This window comes from Notothenia rossii (assembly GCF_949606895.1).
Source record: "Notothenia rossii genome assembly, chromosome: 5".
Taxonomy (NCBI): domain Eukaryota; kingdom Metazoa; phylum Chordata; class Actinopteri; order Perciformes; family Nototheniidae; genus Notothenia; species Notothenia rossii.
Window position 1 is genome coordinate 19,217,950 of NC_136903.1, and position 17,388 is coordinate 19,235,337.

A 17,388-nucleotide genomic window follows, 5' to 3' on the forward strand; every position below is an offset into this window, starting at 1 on the left:
GCGTCCGTAGGTGTCCCCGATGGAGCTTTCAGAGATCCCACTCTTCTGACACCAAATTGTCGTGGATATTTTAAACTTGTCAATACTGCAAAGATGTACAATGAGAGTAATCAGTAATAAACTGGTGAAAGCAAGCAGCGTTGTCTTTCGTTGGTTCTTTATTTGAAGCGCTTCAAAGGTACATGTCTCACAGAGTACAGAATACAGAGTAGTCTGCAGGAGTGCACACAGGGTATAATGTGTGTGTGTGTTTTATAGAGGACTGTTGCTGTGCAGGAAGTAAAAGAGATAAGACTTTCCTTAGAAAACTGTTATCTTACAATGCTCTCATAGGGAGGGCTGCATCTTCCAGGTACGACCTTGGCGGGATGCTACCGTGTGGTACAACAGGTCGAGTTGACCAAACAATTTCTAAGCATAATATCATCATTTGGTTTTACTATATAAAGTAATATAAGAAATTGCCACTACAACAATTACAATTCAGACAGAAAAGAACAAAACCTTCCTTAATTTAGCTGACCTTACTCTTAGACAATCAACTTCATAATACTAGGATAGAAGCAGGCAGAAGTAAAGACACTTTATAAACTTACTGTAAAGCCAGTTGAAGTGGGCTTCCTTTCGGAATGACCCCTGGCTCACGATGTAGTTAAACCTCTCGCAGGTAAGAGCTAGCGTGCATATTGCAGGATCACCATCCTCGAGAACGACACGCATAAGGATCCTGCGAATTATGCCTTCAGGCAGCTGTAGATATAAAACACGACTTAATACGAATACTCTTTTTATCTTCACCAAACCATTTGTTGTTCACCATCTCCGTTAGAATTTCTTCATCAAGCTCAATAGGGGAGGCATAGGATAAACAGTAGGTTATGGATTTTAAATGTGTACATTGATAGGCTTTAATTCCACTCCTCCATGCCAACTCCATGTTCACCTGGCACTCATTGTTTTCACAAGAGACATGCTGATCAATCAAGCTCCACTTTTGTGGAATCAGCTTCCAGTTTGTGTTCGGACGGCAGACACCCTATCCGTTTTTAAGAGTGCGCTTAAGACTTTCCTTTTTGATAAAGCTTATAGTTAGGGCTGATTAGATTCAGCCCCTAGTTTTGCTGATATAGGCTTAGTTTGTCGGGGGACATCTTACTTCTTCCTTCTCTCTGTCTATACCTGTGTACTCTCATGTTCCGATTAACCCAGCTTCCCCAAATTTCTTTCTTTTTGGTGTCTATATACGTCGGGATCCGGAGTCATGGATGATCCTGCGGTCCTGTGTCATGGATTGCGAGTCCTGGATCTTGAGTCGTGGCTGCGGTCCTGGATCATAAGTCCTGGATGGATATCCTCGTGGATTCATCTTCTTATTATACACACATGCATTTCAAAACATTTGGACTACCTATGTTGCAAATGTATTATCTTTTCAATTTACACACGGCATCTATTGCACGTCTGTCCGTCCTGGGAGAGGGATCCCTCCTCTGTTGCTCTCCCTGAGGTTTCTCCCATTTTTCCCTTTAAACTGTGGGGTTTTCTCTGGAAGTTTTTCCTTGTACGATGTGAGGGTCTAAGGACAGAGGGTGTCGTATTGTCATACTGATATTCTGTACAAACTGTGAAGTCCACTGAGACAAATGTAACATTTGTGATATTGGGCTATATAAATAAACATTGATTGATTGATTGATTTTCTCCCCACACTTTATTCTGAACATGCAGAGGAATACTTGTTCCATGGAAGGCTTTGTGGACAGCATAGACTCCATTTTCAGGATCTATGCATTCACTTTGTAGGTGTGAACTTACGGTTATGTCCTTTCGTTCGGCTGAGTGCTTTCTTTCCATGGGCCTTTTCACATTTTTTGTATTTATGAGAACATGGCATAAGGGACATTTCTTCTTCAGTACTGGCTCTGCACGGACCCTTTGCATCTTTCCCCCTGTGATGATGGGGATTGCTGGATCTGTGATGATGGGGGTTGCTGGATCTGTGATGATGGGGATTGTTGGATCTGTGATGATGGGGATTGCTGGATCTGTGATGATGGGGGTTATGGCAGAGTGCTTTGCCTTGCAAAAAGCCAGGTGTTTTACAATGTTAGCTTTGCGCGCCAGCATTGATTGGCAGTACAAGCAGTGAAAATGATATCCTGGTCTGCAATTTAATCCACATCTGTAAATGGTATACCCTTAAACATAAGAACATAGAATTGTAGTATTATTATTTTGTGATCATATTATTTTAAAGTGTAAATTATGAATACCAAACATCTGAATCAAGTAACTGGTCACCACAAACAAATCATAGAAGGACTTATTTTTGATTTATTGCTCAAATGGAACTGATCATAACATTCAGGCTGCTTTTAATGCAGACACATTGCAACTCCATTTGCATTTCACAAGAGAATGTTTGCTAACTTTACCTTCATGGAGAACTGCTGAACGATCTATCTACCAGTCTGTATCTGCCGTCTCCGACGCTGCAGCTTCATGCTACTCTCTCAGCAGGGGATTTTGACAGAGCATTTCTCCAAAAATACACAGTAAAAGTACTTCAATGTATTGTAAGTAGTAGGCTAACTAATACAAAGTCAAGCAGTATCAATTTCATTAAGAACTAATGGTAACATTATATTTTTATCATTCATCAAAGATAGCAGAAAAACATGCATTATGTAGGCTACTAAGGAGGGGACTTTGACAGAGGATTACTCACAAAGTACACAGTAAAAGTACTTTATTTTTTGGTAGAAGTCAAACTAGAACCGAGTCCAACAGTGTGAGTTTCCTTAAGAACTTGTGGTAACAAATATGTGTGTCAATCGTCAAATATAGCAGGAAAAATGAATAGCAGCTGATTTGAAAAAACAAACTCGAGAGGCGGCTGAGTGACCGCAGTGCAGAACTGCTGTAGGCCTATAGTTTAAATCTCCTAACAATGTTGTCCATTTTAGACAGAGGCTTACTATATTTACAGCCCTTAATAGCATCCATTTTATGGGCTCAATATGTATCTTGACCGTTTTCGTTGTAATCGCTAAATTCCCACCGTTCCTTCAGCAGGATACTGTAGTGATTCAAAGTGTGATTTTAGCAAACGAGTGCTTTTGTTTTGAAATCACTTCCGTGAGTTTCGCCCCGCCCCTCGCTCCAAGGAGGCGAAGTCACGCCCATCTACTTCCGGTCCATGGGACCCCGGAAGCGAAAAATTATACATTGAATTCAATGGAGAGAGAAAACGTATCTTTTGATCCCGTTTGAATTGTGCCACGAACTACACATATGATGTTTGTCAATCTTAAACAATCATTTCCATGTCAAAAAAGTCACATTTTGTCGTAATACTGTTGAAATATAAGACTATGAAAAATACGCGACTACAAAGACTACAAATCCCAAATCCCATTCTGGGTCGCGCATGTGATGTCACAGGCGATAATGCTCCAAGTGGTTGCGACTCGTAATTAAAGCGAAGAAGAAGATTTCATAACTGATTTATTCCCTCCAATAAATATAAGAGATTGCTCCAATAAATTCACTTTTACAAGATGCCTGTGTGCTTTGTACCATGTTGTAATCACAAAAGTGATCATACCACTTGCTCGTTCTATCGCTTCCCCTCTTATGAAAGGACCAGGAGTCGCTGGATCAGACATATCAGGTAATATCATAGGTAATATACATGTTGTGCATCGAACATAGTCAAGTTAGCTACCTAGCTAGTAGCGACGAGTAGCGAGCACGTTAGTTAGCATTACATTACTTAGCCTTGTCATTTTTAGTAGCCTTACCATTAAGTTATTATTTTATTACATGAAGTACACCAAAATGTTAAACAGTAAGAGTAGTCATCATGGTAAGTATTTCGTGAAACATTTGAAGAGTGGCCTACTGCGCCCTCCACCGGGTGCTAAGGAAGCAGTTCAGGGAGAGTCGAAGGAAGGCAGGCAGGCAGGGAGCTTTGCATGACATTCTTCTGGACATGTGTCATTGTGATGACAGTGAGGGTGAGTCAATCTGTTGCTTGGAAAGACAGTAGTTGAGTGATTACTGAGAGAAAATTATTAAAATAGATAATTATTCAGTGTTGTTACTTTAAAGTGTTGTTACTGACCTTTTTCTCTTTTATTTTCTTTACCTCACCTGTAACTGCTGAGACCCTGAGGAACATGCACACTGGACTGACCTGCTCTGGCAACCTGATTTCCACTGTACGTAATAGTATTTGGTTATGGTATATTATTTATATACATCAAAGGCACAATGCACCCCCCAGAGAGACACATGTATTGAGTGTGATATTTTGCATAGGTCATGTGAAATCATCTTTACATACTAGAAAACTGTAGGAGCAGCAACTTGTTTTGAAATTGAATTTTTAATATCCGATAATAAAGTTGATCTGTTTTCTTTATTCTTCTCTCTTCCCAGCTCCATCCATCACCATTCTCTGTTCCTGCAGGTCCTGCTTGCTAATAAATGCTTTATTTTTTTACACAGTTACAAATAAAGTCAATGTATTGTATGACATGAAGTTGTGCTTCATTCTGAGTCAATAATAAATTCATTCTGCCTTCAACTGCAAAATGATTGTGGACTGCACCGACATCCATGTAGCTGCCCCCCAGTAAGATGAACCAAGCAAAGCTGACACTCAACATACAGCTGTGCTCTTAAGTTGACATGAAGAATTTGTGAAATATTGGTAATTATTTGGAAAAAATGACTGACGATGCAGAAAACTTTTTTTATTTAGGAACAGTGGTCAGGTGAAGCATTTATCACTACATATGTGTCACACTTAAAAGGCCAAACACACTGGCCAAACACACCTCGTTTACAACTCCCCAGTTGACAGCCATGACTCCGTCTAAATTGTACCCCCCAAGCACCCTCTTCATGGGGGACGCGCATGGAGTGGATGAAAGTCCCGACCTCAACACAGCACCAAAATTGCTGGCTGTCAACCTGCCCTGCCTGTGTAACTGCCACTGAGGATTTGTCTGCTGTCCTACGGTGGCTGTCTGGATGGCAGCTTGCTGGTCTCTGCTCAGTCGCATTGAGGCAAGAATTGCCTCAAGCCCCCGACCCCCACGCTCCTTCACCAGCTCCGGCACGTTGAAAATGGCCTGATGTTGAGGCTGCAGCTCTGGCTCAGGTGACAAAAGCCATGCCATGCCACGCTGCGCCCCTCAGTGGAGACCTGAACAAGTCTACTTCCTCAGTGGCGATGTCTCTGGCCAGTGGGTTGTATGTCTCCTCTTGCTGTTGGTAGAGTTGAGACACCGGCTGGACTACTTTTGAAGTGCCAGGCTTCCTCCACTGGCACTCAACTTCTGTGGAGCTGATCTGCCACATGGCAAATATTGCCAATGCTGCAGCGTGGCTGCATTTGTACATCCCCCGTGCACAACCACAGACAGCGCTCTGCATCACGCCATCCTCTCCCATGTAGATCTGTACAAATAAAGTAAGTACCATGTTTGTTAACATGCTATAATAGATTGAATGAGCAATACAAGGATGGTCCAGATCTGGGGGTGGGAGGGTTTATTTTTCCATAGTTTTGTCCTCTTGTCTGATTGTTGTTGTTTGTTTTTTCTGAATTTTTTGTAATTTGTGTTGTATTGGTTGTGATTGTACATTGTATTTTTTTTAATGTGTATTACATTTTTGAAAAACATTTGATCAACAAAAAAGGATTTGGTCAGGGTCTAGACTCAGTGTGTAGTTTATGAATTAATCAATGCTCTCTACATTAGGAAAACATACCAGTGTACCAGAGGGAGTCACACACAGCTGTGCCTAGATAACCAAACAAATTGACAAGATAACCAAAATCCTTGAATCTACACACAGCAAATAAACTCAAATGACACAACGAGATGTAAAAAGGAGACCACACATATAGTCGATATAAAACTGGCCGCTTCAATCTGAAGAGCAACTAAAACAAAACACGGGAGTGTACCTTGTTCTTGTGAACACTAATGTTATCCACAGCATACACACCCGTATACAGTACACCCGTTCTAGGTTCTGATTGGCTCTCTAGGTTGGCATTCTAGCTTCTGACTGGCTGTCCAGGTTGTCAATCACAGCCGTGGTTCATATTATGCTAGTCGACTCGTAACATCGCTAAACTTTTTTTCTTGACGGTTTTCTCAGTCAACTAATGCTATTGATAACAGTAACATAAATTAACACAGCCCTGCACACTGCAGTCATTATATGCCGGGTCTGTGGTTCATCATCTTCTTTTTCATTCTCCTCCTTATTGACTGACATTAACCTTAAACATTGCGCTCATATTACTCACCGAAACCTTGTAAAGCCGGTCCCGCATGCAGGCTCTTACAGAACCGACTAACTCCCCTTTCGTGTATGTACAGCTCTCACTGTGCCCAGACTTGTAGTGATTTTCACCTCGTTTTATACTTTTATTCTCATTCTGAAAGAATGAGGTGAAATGTGCCAACGTGACGGTCATCTTTGTGTTGGTGACGCGTATTGTGCGGGACCAGAGACATGTAGTTCACTGAGCGGCTTAACACAAACAAATGTGTTACTTCACAGTTTTACGACACATTTTAATTTTTTTGACTTGCAAAATGTTCTTTTAAATTGACAAACATCATATGTGTCATTCGTGGCACAATTCAAACGGGATCAAAAGATACGTTTTCTCTCTCCATTGAATTCAATGTATAATTTTCCGCTTCCGGGGTCCCATGGAGGCTCCCGGAAGGGGAGGGACTTCGCCTCTCAAAAGCAAAAACGCCTCTCAGACGTATGGAAGCCCATTTCCGCCACTTGAAAAAAATAAAATCCCCATGAAAAGTCATAATTATGAGATAAAAAGTCGAAATAATGAGATAAAAAGGAAATGGGCTTCCATACATACAGACGCTCTTCCGTTTACGTGTTTAATAAAGAAAAACAATTGGACGGTAGATACACGGATTGTACATTTACTCAAGTAGCCAACTGTACTTTATTGAGAGACTTGTGCTTTACTTGAGTATTTCAAATGTTTGCTACTTTGTTCTTTTACCCCACTACCAAGTGTATTTTTACTCCACTAACTTGATTTAATATATTTAGTTACTTAGCAGGTTTTGATTAATGATGTGAAATATAAACAGTCGTAAATAAGATTTTAGCTACACCTGGAGTAACATCGACAAGCTAACCTGCAATACAAAGTACAATAGCTGCCACTTTACAAGCTTTGTTAAACACATTAATGCATCAATAATCATTATCAAAACATGTAATATATTATTTGGAAATGGGCTTATTTGCATTGTGTTTACTTTTGTTACTTTAAGTTTATTTTGATGCTAACACTTTTGTAGTTTTACTTGAGTAACATTTTGATTACAGGACTTTTGTAACAGAGTATTCCTGCACTCTGGTACTTCTATTTTTACTTAAGTACAATATCAGATTACTTGTCCCACCTCTGCTTAAGGACAGTTCTTTTCTGTCATTGAGTTAACTAAAAACTCCGGAAGTGAAATATTTTATGGATATTTCATATTAAATATAAAGCTTACCAGTGCACAACGACAGATAAACTGTAGGCCTACTAGTAACCCAACTAATGAGAAGGGTATGTGAGAAACAAGTATACAAAGATAAACAATACAGTAAGTAACATTGAATAGAAAACAGTTACATTCTTGTAATTTTATTGCACACAGAAATATATAAAATGTTCAAGTTCTGAGACACAAAGCTTTACAACATTAGAGGCACTTCTTCCAACATAGACCTTGAATGGCCGACATTTATACAGGTTTACCACAGAAGCTCATTATGTGTTATGTAACTTATATCATAACCTCGATGTATTATGGTGTTCATGTGTATGGTTATATCAGCTTTCTGAAATCTACACAGGTAGCAACATTGTTCATAAAATAAAAAGGTAACAAGATATACACAAAGAAAATCAATATATTAACTGAAATAAAACTGACATTTTGCAATATGTTTAAAATGCTCCTTCTATGTTTCAAAAACTTCCATTGGCATTTTATTTATTTATCAAACGTTAAATAGGTCAAAATTATTACTTGCTGCTTCGGTAGATTGTCTGGCACCGCCATTGATGCAGGTTTACCACTGAAGCTCATAAGTCATTATTCTAGATGCGTCATAGTGTTAACATTCCCAAAGTTGCATAACAGGTTTCAATTCCCTTTGTTCACTGTCACAGAGCCAGTGTGAGAAACTTTCAAATGCAACCAAAGCAGCAATTAAGTAGTTTACTTCCTGAGATTATAGCATTACAACCAATACTCTTTTCTTTCATGCTACAAAGAGCAATTTCCGTTGACAGAGAAAGGAGGTGTAACAGAGTTTCCCCTGGAACACACTCCCACCAAAGTGGTTATTGTGCAATCCTTCATGAATGTTGTAAACTCATAACTGTTTTTCACAGCTGGAACATTTGAATAATCACTTCAGCATACCAAGCAGAGTGCATTTAAATATAAAGTGAAGGTCAAGTGAAATGAAGTTGACTGCTGAAGTGGACTTTTTGTCTTTGTAAATAACATTTAGTTGATGCCTGAAACAAATCAGATTTCTCGGTTAACATAATTCCACTGACTTTGGTTGTAATGATTTTCGTTTTAAAAAGAGCTTTGAATTGGAAAAAACAAATGAACAACATCTTTAACACATCTCTTTAGGAATTTAGGATCTGGGCACTCTAGTCAAGGCATCGTAATATACGTTCTAAAATGGCAATGTGTTGTAAAGAAATGATCTTACATCTTGGCCTTTAGCTGGGTAAAGCCAAGTGTATGTAGGTACATGTCTATGGTGGTCAGATATTCTTGTTGGTGCCTCTTCAGGTGACCGGCATGTGTTGATTCCTTCCACTTCTTTGCTGTGGTGTCTATCCCACGCTTTCTCCAGCGATCAATTATCTCCTCCATGGCTCGTGGGTCGCTCATTGGATCGTTCTCGCAAAAGAAGAACAGTGCAGGAACGGTGATAGGGGTTTCCCAAAACGTATCAATGCTTTTGTTAAAGTAGTCCACTGTCTGGCTTTTGAACATGCCAAAGTATAACATGCTTGCTTTTGTTACCAGTGTCTCCAAACGTGGAAATAAAGTCTTACCAAGACCTGGGCAAAGAGGACAAAAAAAGAGTATTATTTGAACTGAATAGCACTATTCATAAGTGTATCCACATTTGGTTTTTCAATCCAGTCAGTGTCATTTAGCATTATGAGTAATAATTGAAATTAGTTAATGTGTTAAATCATATCAATATTGAACTGACCTATGGCCATCCTCTCCACTGAGCCCACCACCAGACTATCGTAGACTTGGCCTTTTATCCTCTGTGTAAGGTCCTGATATTTCTGGATGTCCTGGGAGACATGTATCAGCAACTGAGCAAATGTGTAGCCACCGATAGAGAAGGCATGGACAACCAGTGGGCGGGACATAAAGCGTTCGGTCTGGAGCAACTCTAGCAATCTCTTCCCATGATCCAGACCCCAGCGAGGCCACAGGAACTCATGCACCTTGAGTAAAACAATCAGAAATAAATGAGTGAGCTCAAATATGCCATTTGATATTGACTGTTTAAATGTGGGAATGATATGGCATGTCTGACAGCTATTTTGGGAATGGCAGGAGATGCAGAGTCTCAGTGTTTGTAAAGGAATAGCAATAGAGGTTCACAGCACTTAACCATCTTTCTGGTACAGATCACTGTGGAGCTTTCTTGTAGCTGAGCGAGATTAACCCTTAGTGTTTCTTGCTATAACCCATTTGTACAATACAAATGAGCAATTCCACTTTTTTTATGTGTTACCTGAATTGCCAAAATACATACTTACTAGAGTGTGCTCTCTTTCTTACCTCCCTTTGTTGGCTCATTGTTATATATTGTGGTTAGTCACCACACCTGTACAACAGTGGCAAATGCTGGCACGCAGTAAGTCTTGGATACATAACACTGCATGTACTCGTATGACATTAATTTACAACCTGTTTAACATGAAATGAACCTTTGCACCACTGGAGGCATGAGTCTCATGTTTTGTTGCAATGAGTGCATTGGGGTCCTTACCGACCACAAACCTTTCACTCACTGGTGATATCTAACATGAGTGTAAACAGTCATGACCCCAAGATCAGATTTGAGAAAAAATCCATACCATATACCATATTTTGCTTAACTCATGTCTCTGAGGTTAATGATAACCTTTTTTTTTTATCTTTCACAGGTATCAGTTAATTATATTTTTGTTTTGACTTGTTGGAGAGACAAAAGACACATCATACACATCTCCATTCTGATGTATTTTAAATATCACAATGATATGTCCTTTCAAAACAGTAGTTTTTATGCTGTTAACATTTAATCTTTAGTCATTTATAACATTAATTCAATTCAATTATTGTAAACATATAACTACAGCTGTACATGCTTGTAATACAAAGCTGTTACTGGGTTTAATTTCCTCTTTGTTGTGTATGAATGATTTTTTTAGATAATTTTCTAAATGTGTATTTACTTACCTCACTCTCCACAACAAGCACATCAAAGCCGGTACGGAAGTAGATTTCACAATATTTGGCCATAGCCTGCGGACGTGCGCCCATCCACGGCAGCATGAGCATAAGAGGTTTATGGTCTTCAGAGGCTTTGTTCTGACATCCAGACACTGGAGATTCTAATTCATTCACATAAAAAGTGACATTCTTACTGAGGTGGTGAGCAGTGATGCCTCGGCTCAAAACTGCTCTGCTTACCATAGCTGCTGTTGTCAGGCTTCCCATTGCGAGAAATGCAACAAGCGTCTGCAAAATGAAATAGGAAACAAGGGCACAAGAGTTAAATATAAAAAATAACTTAATATAAAAGTAAAAATGACAAATCTAACATTACCAACCTTTAGTAAATGAAACAATATCAAATATTGCCTGCACTTAAGTTAAGTTAAGTTTGACAGACATTCACTCCAGAGGCCTGTACTACGAAGCCGGTTCAACATAACCTGGATATGTTTGAGTTAGCCGGTTGGCCTAATCCAAAACATACGCGCTCTCGCTAAACGGTCCTACAACGCGGGTTATCAAGTGGATCGCTCATCTAGTTAGGTGCGCGTTCACATGAAAGGGGTGGTATTTGGAGCATTCGACCAATCACAAACATGGAGAAGTGTACTGACAGCGCAGCGTCATACTTCCTGAATGAAAAGTGAACTTTAATATTAGTCAAATATGAAGAAGTTAAACTTTAAACATCAATGACTTAAACACTTTATCCAGGATAAAAGCCACATAGCTGCACCTGCAAGGTGAATACAGCTGGCAAAAGAAAAAGTGTTTGAATGCGTACATTAACAGGTTTATGATATCACTGTCCCGTCTAAGACACGATCTGACTTTAATTACATTTGACGCGAGTGTTTCGTCAACTTAATGTGTTGCTTAAAATAATACTTCTGCATACAGTATGTGATACTGTAAGAGTGTTGCACCGCCAGATACGGCTCAGCTGACTCAGATAAGGACATATGATACATTATGATGTGATATGAATGATAATGATAATTTCTTAATGCTAATGTTATAATAGTCAGATTGCTCTGAAGATGGGAGGTGATATTCAATTAATTTTGTTTTTGCTCCGGAGTAGGTCAGCATAAGTTACCATGGAGATCTAGCCCGCTAAAAAGAGAACAAGCGTTGTAGGACCGGAAACCCTTTCCCTGAACTTAGCCCGCTAAGCAAAAATCCTGCTTCGTAGAACAGGCCTCAGGTTAGCCGCTCAGCATAAGTTACCATGGAGATCTAGCCCGCTAAAAAGAGAACCAGCGTCGTAAACCCCAAGTTTTCCCTGAAGTTAACCCGCTAAGCGAAAATCCGGCTTCGTAGTACAGGCCTCTGGTCCATCAGTGTATCCTTAGGGGTCGTACACATGCAGCAGTAATTCTGTGACATATTTGTTGTGTCTGATTGTCCATTCTATTTATACAATGTAGCATTGAATTGGATTCATTAGTTCACATGTAAGCTATTTAACAGGAATGAGACTCTTCAATAAAAGGAACTGCTTAATTTTCATAGGCCAGGTAGGTATTTCTTAAAGCACATTATTGCAGTGTAAGGTCAGTTAAGCACAAATCCTTTCAACAAAGTCAGTGTTATTTTCCTTGTAAGCTACCCTCTCTCAATTACTTGTAGCTCCCTCTGGTTTGTTTGTTTGTTTGGTCTGCTCTCCATTTATTGTTATTACTCACCAATGCCAACGTGACTTCTTGCGCAATATTTTACTTTGCCTGCCTTACACAATAATTATGGATTCTTCAACTTTAAAGAGCATTTTAACAACACAGAAAATAGCATAAGCAGCAAGTATATGAAAAATAATGTAATATTAATTGTATTTTCTAGAAATATTCTGCGAGATACAGTATTGGTCATATCAATGAATATAAAATAGAATAAGCAGTCAAATACAATGAAAACATGTGTGTCTGTCCAGTATAGTAATACAATGCTGAATAGATTTGTGAAAAACAGTTTTTCTTTCAAATATGTGGGAAAAAATGTATGATAAATCAGTAATATAAATGTTTAACACATGATGAAAAATTAATCGTGGTTGTTTTACCATAATTTTCACTAATTTGGGCAAGTTAGGAAGGAGGTATTGAAAATAGCATTCGTATTGTGTCATTTGGACGGTCATTTATTGATGGTCCCTAACTGAAACCCTGAGGATAACCACGAGGTCTCAGATGTGAGTCTGAGGGATGGAGGAAGACGCCTCTGGATCCAAAGTGAATGTGTGTCGAATTATCAACCTGAAACTCACTTTACCGCGGTAACCATGTTCCTTAGAGATAACGTTTACTCCTACATCGGTAGAAGGGCATTTTATTGTTAACGATGTGCTAGAGACACAACTTTAATTAATCTTAGTGCAGATTATCCCACACGTTAATACACGTAATAGCGTTAACACACAACAACTCACGAACGTGACGATAATTATGGAGATCGGAAAAAAGTTAAAACGCAAATTTACGCCAATCTCAAAACGGTTTGTAAACGTTTAGCAACTACCTAACTTATCATGTGGCCTTGTTACTAACCTGCTTTTAGTTTTGTGCCCGTGATGCTTCTGGTTATTGAGTGGGTAGGGCTTTCCCAAAGCACATCATTGCCAGCAGTGGAAGGTCAGCTAAAGACAAATACTGTCGGCAAAGTCACTTTTTTTTCCGTTTGAGTAATCCTCCCTCAATCACTTTAGCTCCCTCCTCTTCCTTCTTTATGCTAGTAGTCTTCAGTGAGCAGTTCAGCGAACTGCTGCCCTCCTTCGGCGATAACGTGTTCCTCAAACAAGCTCTGCAGAAAACGGATTTGGCTGCTGAGCAATCCACCCGGCCATCTCCATCACTACGATAATAGTGTCTAAATGTTTTTGCTTTAGAGGTCAAGAACTGAAACTTAATTATGGAGCTACTTTCCTACCATAACTCCACAAACAAACTAAACAAGTTTAGCAAATGCCTTATGATTCACTCAGTGGCGCCAGCAGGGGGGGCCAGGGGGGGCCATGGCCACCCTGATATATTTGTTGGCCACCCCACCACACACGCCGCCTAGCCAGTCCCGTATGCGTTGTAGTTTATCTGATATTTAACAACAAATACACAGCCAGCGAGTCGCTTGATTTGAGCTTCCAACGCTCATACTGCAGCCTTCTCCCACTGCTACTGTTATAGATTGTTTTCGTAACTGACAGTATTTTAACTGTTACCTTTGACCTTTGTTAATGTAGTTTAATTGTAGGATGTTTGGAAAGGATGAGAAGGTATTCTGTCTGCGTTTGTTTGTGTTCGTTTTGGAGACGTGTGATCTGTTCGACTAGATGGCTTGATCTGGGAGACGGAGATCGATTGCTCTTGTCTCCACCCACATATCTGGGGGGTTTCGCGGCACTTTCCTCACTCGAGTAAAGTACCGGAGAATGAAACCTAACTTTGACTCTTGTCAAAATTCTTCCCTTTTATGTATTTAGATAGTACAAAAACATAGCAAATTGGGCCAAACTATAACATAACATGTGTAAGGAGTGTTTTAAAGCGGTTGTGTGAAATATTGAGTGTGTTATTATTAGGTTTTATCAGCTTGGGCTGATGTGTGTGATAGCCAAGAATGTGTGTGGTAATGTTTACATGGTTACATAAATAAACACTGCGTAGCAGGCGCTTGCCGCCATCTTGTGTTTTGTGTATGAACACAGTTATATGTAATATTTTGTCTTTATATTTTAGTTAAATAATTCTGTGAGGGTTCTGCTATGTTGTCAATTACATTATCTTATCAATGATATTGTGGTAATTAAGGAGTCTCATGATTGAAATACAGTGTTAATAGCCAAGTTGTATGTGCTATTGAAAGGTGTTGCATTTGGCGCCATCTTTTGTATTGTGTATGCACACAGTTATATGTAATATGTTGTCAATTATATAATCTTATCAATGATATTGTTGTAATTAAGAAGTTTCATGATTGAAATACAGTGTTAATAGCCAAGTTGTATGTGCTATTGAAAGGTGTTGCATTTGTTGACTGACTCGAGTAAAGTACCGGAGAATGAAACCTAACTTTGACTCTTGTCCCTTTTATCAGGGGCGTAACACTAACCATAGTAACACTCTGATACTCGTGCGCACCACTCTGAGATTCGCGGGCACAGTCAGCTACAGGTTACAGCAAAACGTGTGTTTCTTTCTAATGAATGGACTGGAGTTTACAAAAATCCACCAGACTTCTAGAAGGTAAGTCATACGTTCGTTGTTGATAAGAAAGGAGCTGTGGGAGTACTTATTCATAAATCACCCAACACACATAACACAAAACAAGGTTCTTTTAAATGTTGTTTGAAGTTAAATGTTAACTATCCATATTATATTCACTTCAGATGAATAGTATCATAACGAATACATAAATAAAATAAGAAACCAAAGTACAGTAGGCTATATCATTAGGTGATTCTCGTCACCATTGTTTTAATCTAGTCTATACTTTTACAAGGGGTGCTGCATAACTACGTAGCCTTTATTAAAGCAAACAGAGGCAGACAACATTAATTTATTCACTTACGCACTTTTTTTGAACACACTGAGAACATGAGACTTTTAGTGGCTGTCCAGGAGGCTTGGGCACTTTTTCCATTTATTAACTCCGGAATTTACAAAGCTTTCATCTCCACATTTGGAGAAAGTTACAAGCCGTTTTAATGCAGCAAATCGGCATATTTCACAGAAGGCTCGTTTAGTGGTTTTGAAAATAATTAACCACTCTCTGTTTTTGTACCATTCTGCATTGAAGTACCTTTCTCTCTGCCCAAACGATCTAGCGGTCTCCTTTTTTTCAACAATTAGCTGTGCAGCTTTACCCGTCTCAATGTCCCCACAACAAACTGTTGTGTATTAGTAAAAATACATGAATGAAGCACGGGAGAGAGGATACGGGTACTAAGCTCTTTACTGTTGTTCATGCTTGCCCGCCACAGCATGAACTCCCGGGTAGAGATGGGTGAATCCTGATTCATCCGGATCATTAACCCGGATCCTAGTAATGAGCTGGTCGTGACGAGTCTCCCCTCTCGATTAACCCGAGTCCTTTGAGTCCTACACCTGGTGACGTACAAATTAAAACTATAAATTGCGTCACACGCTACTCTCCTAATAACATGTCAAATCTATGGTGGCCAGCAGGTGCAAACGCGGGACAACGGCCAAAAACGCATACATAAGCAGGAAACTAATAATTAAATGAAAAACAAACAAATCCTGAAAACAGCTACAACAAAAAAACGCTGCATTTACAGAAATGCTGCAAAGTAAATACAACACACAAACCCCGAAAACAAACGCAACAGAAAAACGTTGCAAATACAAAAACGATATGCAAAGTAAAAAACACATACAAACCCAAAAACACACAATGCTCAAGGCCTCTAGGGGTCGCATTACGTGGAACAGATTGATGTCTGACCATAGAGAGAATGAACGAGAGTGATGGAAATTGAAGCCGGAGGAAACAAAGTTAATCGAAGTGGACAAAGTCGATATATAAGAAGGTAAGTTTTGTTTTTATACAAAGAGCGTCATATTTACCCAGCTAGCATTAGCTTGTTTGGTAAAAGAGCTTGCAAGTCAAGAGGCAGCATTGTGCACCTAAATGTAACTCTTGAAATCATATAGATATATTATAGGTGCAGAGAGGAGTTGGTTTATTGCGCCCCAATGTAAATCCTAATGTGAGAGTTAAAGGACGGTCAACAATATAATGTACCTTGGTCAGTTTGGATTTATCGTAGCAATTATCCTTAATTAAAGTGAATCTATTTTATTTCAGTCAGTAATTTGTGTGTATTGTTGAGGCAGAATCTCTGCTTCGCGCCGTTCCTCTATGAGTTTGTTTTAAAAGAAGGAAAAGTCAAAGCAGCCAGGATAAGGGTTAAACAATAATCTGCTTTAATGGCAAAAACATACAATACATCACCCAATCACCTAATCACGAAGCACTCTGCAGAGTACTCCGGGCTCAGGTTCTACCACCGTGTGAGACACGTCTCAGGAACGGCAAGTCAAAAACAAGAGCGCCGATCTTCAAAATGATCACAACATTTATACACAGGTGGGGAGGAGTTTTATCGCTTGCTCTTCCCTTGCTATTTGTTATTGGCGAGTTCACTTCTGAGCGAGCTAGCCAGTGAGTTGGCAGTGTTCCATTGGTCGGTTTCACTTCTGGGCGGGACCCCAGGTAGTGAGTCAGCAGTTTGTTGATTCCATCTGTTGCTTCTGTGCGCGCGTGTGTGTATGTGTTTGTCCCTCTGCCCTTAGGCAGATCCCCCAATTAATGATTTGGAGTCATGACAGAGGACTCTTTGACAGGACACATACTCATTCCCCCTAAACATCTTCAACACACACAAACATCCTATCATGTATCTTTAACAGAAGTTAATTGTTCTTGTCGCTTAATGGCTTCTGTGAACTTCCTTTCACCTTGAAGTCAACTTACTAGGAATGAATACATTTTATTGATAAGCTCAAAAGGACGTTTATCTCGTTTACTGCTGGGTGACCCAAGTCTCAAGGCCTCTTTTGGGGTCTGTAGGAGATAAATCATTAATTCTACAAGACTTTAACTGCCTTATATCTGAAAATGTATCTGGGAATTCCCCTGTTAATTGCAGGGACTATTGATAATTAACAGAGAGACCCTAGGGGCCTCTTCTTGGTATCTGCTAGGCAGAAGTCACTCAATGCAGAAATCACAAGTTTAACATACATTCTATATAAGGTGACATTAAAAT

General features: G+C 39.5%; 1 protein-coding gene across 2 annotated transcripts; it reads right to left on the reverse strand.

The window, feature by feature from the left end:
* Positions 1-7,689: 7,689 nt before the first annotated feature.
* On the reverse strand, positions 7,690-13,357 carry LOC307041624 (transmembrane protein 53-A). 2 transcript variants are annotated; one of them, XM_079685082.1, is made up of 5 exons: positions 13,148-13,357; positions 10,797-10,844; positions 10,563-10,717; positions 9,313-9,559; positions 7,690-9,154 (listed from the first exon to the last, which is right to left on the reverse strand). In XM_079685082.1, exons 3-5 carry the CDS (start codon positions 10,662-10,664, stop codon positions 8,793-8,795), a joined length of 711 nt encoding a protein of 236 aa, XP_079541208.1. In that variant the 5' UTR covers positions 10,665-10,717; positions 10,797-10,844; positions 13,148-13,357; the 3' UTR covers positions 7,690-8,792. The 2 variants fall into 2 exon arrangements, with proteins under 2 accessions (XP_079541208.1, XP_079541207.1); XM_079685081.1 differs by having other exon boundaries at positions 10,563-10,844.
* Between the last annotated feature and the right edge of the window lie 4,031 nt (positions 13,358-17,388).

Excerpts from the sequence above, each read along its gene's own strand:
- LOC307041624 (XM_079685081.1), bottom strand. The coding sequence starts at position 10,823 with ATGGGAAGCCTGACAACAGCAGCTATGGTAAGCAGAGCAGTTTTGAGC. Across the intron at positions 9,560-10,562 it reads TGCTTGTTGTGGAGAGTGAG|GTGCATGAGTTCCTGTGGCC; the intron begins GTAAGTAAATAC and ends GTTTTACTCAAG. Across the intron at positions 9,155-9,312 it reads AGTGGAGAGGATGGCCATAG|GTCTTGGTAAGACTTTATTT; the intron begins GTCAGTTCAATA and ends CTCTTTGCCCAG.